Source organism: Musa acuminata, chromosome BXJ2-7 (assembly GCF_036884655.1).
Source record: "Musa acuminata AAA Group cultivar baxijiao chromosome BXJ2-7, Cavendish_Baxijiao_AAA, whole genome shotgun sequence".
NCBI classification, from domain to species: domain Eukaryota; kingdom Viridiplantae; phylum Streptophyta; class Magnoliopsida; order Zingiberales; family Musaceae; genus Musa; species Musa acuminata.
In genome coordinates, this window is record NC_088344.1 from 27782040 (window position 1) to 27787999 (window position 5960).

A 5960-nucleotide genomic window follows, 5' to 3' on the forward strand; every position below is an offset into this window, starting at 1 on the left:
GAAAAGATCAGTTAACAAATTCTTGGAATGAACCCTTTGTCAAAAAAAAAAGAAAAGAAAAAGGAAGATCTTAATTAAATCATAAGAAAGAGATCATGTGATATTGCTTTTAAGAACTTCCAACTTAAATAAACCCTTTGTATGTATGTATACTCACTCAATATGGGGTTTCAGATTCCAGCAAATCACAAACTTCCAAATTAAATGGATCCTTTATATGTATGTATACTCGATTTTGGGCAGCCAATCATAAACAAGAGAGACTGTATCTACTATGAATCATCTGGTGATGCAATTTAGGACCACCGGTTAAAAACCATATACCCAACCAACCCCTGGTAAGTAATATTGACACTAAAAACATTTCAGATTTTTCTTGCAATGGATAGGAGGAATCATAAGGCACTCTCGAAGAAAGAAATGTTCATGACAATTGTGGTGTCACAGTGCAGTCCCTTTAATACTATCTATCACTCCGGGACCAGTGATGGATGGGACCTACCACCACCGTTTCCCTTTGACCTGTGTCCTAAATGTACAGCCTGAAACCCACCACCACAACATGAATGATGTCATTCGAGCTGCCCTCGTCTCACCTTCTCTCATCCAAAAACACCCAGTAAGACGCAGATGGAAAGAACTTTCTCCAAGCCATAAATACTGTTATTGTGTGTCCATCGGCAAGTCGGGGAAAGCTGTTCCCGTTTCTAGGAAGGACCAGCAGGAGGAGACCGGGTGATGTCGGCAATCATCTTCAGTGAAACACAAGGCTGGTCCACCGGCACCTGCACAAAAGTAGAGGTCTCACCACTGTTTCAATGGTTAGAATGATCTCAGCATCGTTTCCGAGGTGTCCTCAGGAAAAAGTTGTGGTCTGTCCTTGCATGCTGTTCCTCCCCGACGGACTTCCCACTCCCAACAATTGTAGCAAGTGATCGGTCTCATATGTTAGAGAGTGTGAACGTCGAATTCACCGACCGACTGCTCAGCCTTAAAGATCAGAACAAGATGCCTTTCTAAGATAAAGCATCCGACTTGCAGCCGGGGACACCATGGTCGAGTGGAAGATTACCACGAGCGACCAAGAAGAAAGGCCAAGGCCAAAGGCCAGCACAGCAGAAAATGATACATGCAGATTGCAGAGACCAGTACAAAAGATCTTGGACTGTTTTCTTCGGAGACATGGTGGTGATCGTTCATGGTGTGCTTCCTCATGGATGCTTACTCTTTTTCTTCTGAACACAAAATATGCATCCTTTTGGTTCATTCCATAAATGCATTGATCTTGCAATTTCGGTGATTGATCAGTGCTGTCAAACATGTTCATATGCTCACTCTGAGGTGAAAGTGGGTGTGGTCTCAGTTACATCACGAGAAGAGGCCAACATGTTGTAAAGTGAAGATCTATAAATCAGTCTATAATGTTTCTCCTGATCTTGTTTTGCTTTCATGGATGGTAATATTTTTGGTGCACATCAAAATACCAACCCTTGTGATTTCTACAGTAAGACTTTTTTTCTTTTTTCTCCTTTCTTCAGTGATTGTTGTTGTTGTTGTTGTTGTTGTTGTTTTCAACTAGGAACTAACTATTCCTAGCATATAAAAATGGTGATGATGAATGAAGAACACTCACAAAATGCCCTGCTCCGAGGATCCAGTAGAAGTGCAAGTTCTGATAAGATTTAAGGAAGCCTTTGGTGACTCCCACTTCCTCGCTGCTGCAGTATATAGGCTTTCTATCCATGCTGTTAAAGTTCTTCAGCCCATCCCATCTGAACAACAACAAAAAAATAAAAATAAGGTATACATTTTTCCAGGTGGAAATCATCGGAGAAAAGAGGAAGGATTACAAGTGGTTTAGGATGCTCACTTGAGCTTCTGAACCCATGCTTCAGTGCCCTTGGTTGCACAAATCAGATCAACCTTCACAAAGAGGAAGAACCCACCAACATACATCAGTCACAAGAAAATATTACAGTTTCTTTTTCTTCTTCTTCTTCTTCTTCTTCTTCTTCTTCTTCTTCTTCTTCTTCTTCTTGGAAAAATAAGGCTGGTTTGATATTGACAAAATGAACAGATACAGATTGCTTTTCATGGACTTTTTTTTTTATTTTTTATTTTTATAGATGGAAAAAAAGAAAAAAGATGACTACAGTTGACCTAACTTCAGTACTAGTGACATATCATTTTGATTTGAATCATTGAACAAAGTCCAATTTGTGGGACCCATGAATTGCTGTTGGCTACTATTGTTGAGAATTCTTACTCATCAATCAATAAACTCGGGGTTAGTTTCTATTATAATCATACCAAAGGGTGTACGTACCCCCTTACCTTCATTCCTTCCTTCCGTGGGAGGAGTCCGTCGACGTAGAATCTGGATAGGGTTGGTTGATGTACTCATCCTTACCTTTTTTATAACCCAAGGGAAGAGGGTGTGCCCCTTCCTTCCTTCCTTCCTTCCTTCCTTCCTTCCTTCGTGGTGAGGATTCCTATTACAAGTTCCACGTCTATGTCGAGCACTAGTGTCTTTGGCAAGCACAAAAAACCAGAAGAGGTTTGTCTTCCGCCTGCCTTGTCTCTCTCCATCTTTCTTCGGCTATTACAATTTCTCTTGCGCTTGACCTAAGGTTGCTTGTTCTCTATGCATCTGATGATGTTGAACTACGGCCCTGCATTCATGGCTACGGTACAGGACAAGAAAATACCGATACCTTATGTTAAGAAGAAAAAGAGTACCAGCCAGCCAGCCAGCCAGCCAGCCACATTCACTACATCTTTTAGCTTACTCCAAAACAGATTGTATCTTATTTGCGCAACCGACAAATTCATGTGTGTGTAGAGTCTCTTCTGCAGAGAAAGAAACAAAGAGAGCTTCATAAATTGGTCAATCAAGACATTGTACTTCCCCCCCTAAACAACATCATCAGATTTCAGTGTTCTTCGGGACAAACTGCTAAACGTAGCTTGACATACTGTAAACTTAGTTGTGCTGTTAGTATGGTTTGGTACCAGTAGAAGATCATGTAAAATCTTCTTAGACCTCTCTCTAACTTGTTTTGTTTGACCACAGTATTTATAGGTCTTCTTTCAACATGCCTACATCAATATTTCACTCTAATAATCTTTCTCTCTGGTAATTAATGAGTGGTCTTCGACCTGGTACATCTCAACCAGTGTTTAACCTGCAACCTATGTCGGCCACATTTGGTTTTGTTCAAGTTGGAATCATCCCCTACGAAATTGGCCAAACAGAAGAGTTCCAGTAGAAGATGACAACCAGAAGCATGCAGGGAACACAAAAGGCATTCACTTTGTTCGGCCCACAAAAAAGTAGCTAGAACTATGTTTAACCACATCGGTGTGTTTCTATCCACCTCTAATTGGCCCCATTACAGCAACTGGAGGGTTCAATGGATATCAGTATCTCATGTTGAATCCAAGTAGACCAGGTTGAGCTTTTTTGTTTTTAGGATCACTAAGTGAACACCAAAATGTAATGAGGAAATGGCGTGTTATGCATCCATACCTGTCCATTATAGATGGTGACATTGATTCCCAGGGAAAGGAGCTCATCAACCTGTGGCAGTAGTTAGCATGCAAAGGAACATGATTAATCTGTGTAGTTGCCGCAGAATCTAGTTTAATGGTATAATAAGGCTACCTCATTGATTCTTGGCTTCATGAAATCATTCGAGAGTGAATCAAAGACGAGGCCAGATTGCCCTCCCCAGCTGTTCAGCAAACTTAGTCCAAGAGAATTGATTGTCTGTTTTCCTCGGAATCGATCTTAAAATGAAATGACATACCTAACATTCTTTGGAATGATCTTCAGCTTTTCCTTGATCAAACCATTCATGAGACCTGAAATGTCAGGAGAGGTGGAAGCCTTTGAGCTCAGGTAGGTCGGGTACATCTTCAATGATAGCTTCCGCGATGCTTCAGCTGCTGCTGTCAGTGAAACTGGATCGCTCCCAGAATCCAACAAGAAGTTGTAGAAATCCTGGAAATGTGTTTGAGTAGTAGTGATTAGAATGAACTGATCTCCGTGATTTCGGCATCGAAGACTACTTACGACATCGTTACTGCTTGTGACAATGAACTCCTCCAGCTCGCCCCATGAGTTCGTGGCATCACCGTACTGCTCCTTCTTTATCTCTTCTCTGATCTTCTCGGCCATGCTGATATGTAATACACGCCAGAATTAGATGGTTTCTGCCGCAGGTAGGCAATTCTGATGGCTAGAGAGAGAGAGAGAGAGACTACATGCTTGATTTCTCTGCATCTATGATGTCAATTCTTGAAAGATCGAGAAGCAGAGGCGCCCACGACAGCTGCATGCGCGAAGTTACGAGAAGCAGATCATGAATGGCATCCAAAATGGTCGTAGAAAGCTGAGAAAACTTGCCACGAAATCTTCAGGTGAGATCCAGCTATCTCCCAATGCAACACCTGCTTGCACACATCAACTCGATCACAGATCGGATCTGTCCTGATCTTTCAGGGAAGGTGGAGGAGGATGAGAGAGTGAGAGAGGTACCTCCGAGGTTGAGCTTCAATTCTTCAGCCCTGATGGCTTGGGCGATCGACAAGCCTGCGGTCACGGCGAACTTTCCTCCGTAAGACTCTGCCACGATGAACAGTGGGCTGTTCTGCCATGACGACGCCTGCTCATGGTAGAGATTCTTCAGAAGGGTGGTCAGATCCGCGGCTGCCTCCCAATCACTCTTCACGAAGAGGCTCTCGTCCTCCACAAAACTGTATCCCGTGCCCACTGGATTGTCCTGCGATTCCCAAGGATCCGATGGAAGTCACAGCAGCTCAATGATCGTTGGGAATGACGGGAGGCTCACCACAAAGAGAAGGTCGGCCTTCTGCAGCCATGTCGTACTCCGAGGCTGTAGATTGGCATCCACGGGCCCAATCTCCTGGAAGTTACCGATCCCGACGCCCGAGCCGCCCTTGCGTAATGCAAACCGAACGTAAGAAGCAGAGTTGGCATCACGAAGCAGGGGTGGTCGAGAAGAGGCTTACAGGTCCTCCCTGCAACCACAGCACGGTCGGCCACGGAGCGGAACCGTTGTCGACTCGTTGCGGGCTCCGGTAAAGCCACCAGAACATGTGCGCTCCTGCGCATGCAAACGAGTAGCATTACTTAAGCTCCATAGGGTGAGATGAGGTAGGAGACTGACACGCCTGGGTTGGGAGGCGGAGATAGAAGGATTACTCGGTCGGACTTGGACGTAACCCCACTCCTCGGATCCATCGGCGGTGCGGGCGGCATCGACCAGGAGAAGAGAGAGAGAAGAGAAGAGGAGGAGGAGGAGGAGGAGGGGAGAGATTGGCATGAGGGAGGAAGGAAAGGAAGGGCAGGGGGAGACACAGGGCTGGGCGATGTGAGATGGACAGAGGGAATTAGGGGGGGGGCGGGGGGGGGGGTGGGGGGAAGGGGGAGGGAGGGGGGTATGGGATGCACACAGGTCAGGCAGCGGTAGAAGGGCACGGGGAAACTTAATGCAGGTAGAAGGCGTGTGGAGCGGGAAAAGTGTGCACGTCCCTCCGGGAGTTGGGACGGAGGATTTGCCTTTGTGTGTTTTTTTTTTAAACTCACCACGCCACCCCGAGGAATTTTTACTGCAAATATAAATATTTGGTTAGATGGCAGCAAATCATTAATGAAATGATGTTTAGATAAACACTAACAAGACATGAATTATTCTTTTGGGTTTTATTTATTATTCTATTATTACCCACCGACTCACTCGTTTACGATTATTATGAATTCACTATCACCAAGTAAACTTTTCTCTAAGAATAATAACCAACAAAAAACATTTGAGAACCTTTTCAGTTCCCCGAAAACAGCGCAAGCCATCAGATTCACTCGAAATTATGAGCCGCTTAAATTTCGAATTCCCTGTAATTTAATAGGAACAAACAAAATAAAAACGAAAAGAAAA

General features: G+C 44.2%; 1 protein-coding gene across 8 annotated transcripts; it reads right to left on the reverse strand.

The window, feature by feature from the left end:
* Nucleotides 1-250: 250 nt before the first annotated feature.
* LOC135581328 (serine carboxypeptidase-like 51) lies at nucleotides 251-5437 on the reverse strand. Of its 8 annotated transcripts, none has more exons than XM_065117738.1 (13): nucleotides 5228-5432; nucleotides 5035-5129; nucleotides 4854-4961; nucleotides 4541-4784; nucleotides 4409-4452; nucleotides 4267-4334; nucleotides 4076-4181; nucleotides 3810-4003; nucleotides 3665-3746; nucleotides 3530-3580; nucleotides 1871-1923; nucleotides 1634-1772; nucleotides 251-785 (listed from the first exon to the last, which is right to left on the reverse strand). In XM_065117738.1, the coding sequence occupies exons 1-13, from the start codon at nucleotides 5346-5348 to the stop codon at nucleotides 708-710; spliced, it is 1383 nt and encodes a 460-aa protein (XP_064973810.1). In that variant the 5' UTR covers nucleotides 5349-5432; the 3' UTR covers nucleotides 251-707. The 8 variants fall into 8 exon arrangements, 2 of the variants coding, with proteins under 2 accessions (XP_064973810.1, XP_064973811.1); XM_065117739.1 differs by having other exon boundaries at nucleotides 3665-3734; nucleotides 5228-5431; XR_010488762.1 differs by lacking the exon at nucleotides 251-785 and adding an exon at nucleotides 2335-2672 and having other exon boundaries at nucleotides 1695-1772; nucleotides 5228-5437.
* Between the last annotated feature and the right edge of the window lie 523 nt (nucleotides 5438-5960).

Excerpts from the sequence above, each read along its gene's own strand:
- LOC135581328 (XM_065117738.1), bottom strand. The coding sequence starts at position 5,348 with ATGCCAATCTCTCCCCTCCTCCTCCTCCTCCTCCTCTTCTCTTCTCTC. Across the intron at positions 4,335-4,408 it reads TCTCACCTGAAGATTTCGTG|CTGTCGTGGGCGCCTCTGCT; the intron begins GCAAGTTTTCTC and ends TCGCGCATGCAG. Across the intron at positions 4,004-4,075 it reads TCACAAGCAGTAACGATGTC|GATTTCTACAACTTCTTGTT; the intron begins GTAAGTAGTCTT and ends ACACATTTCCAG.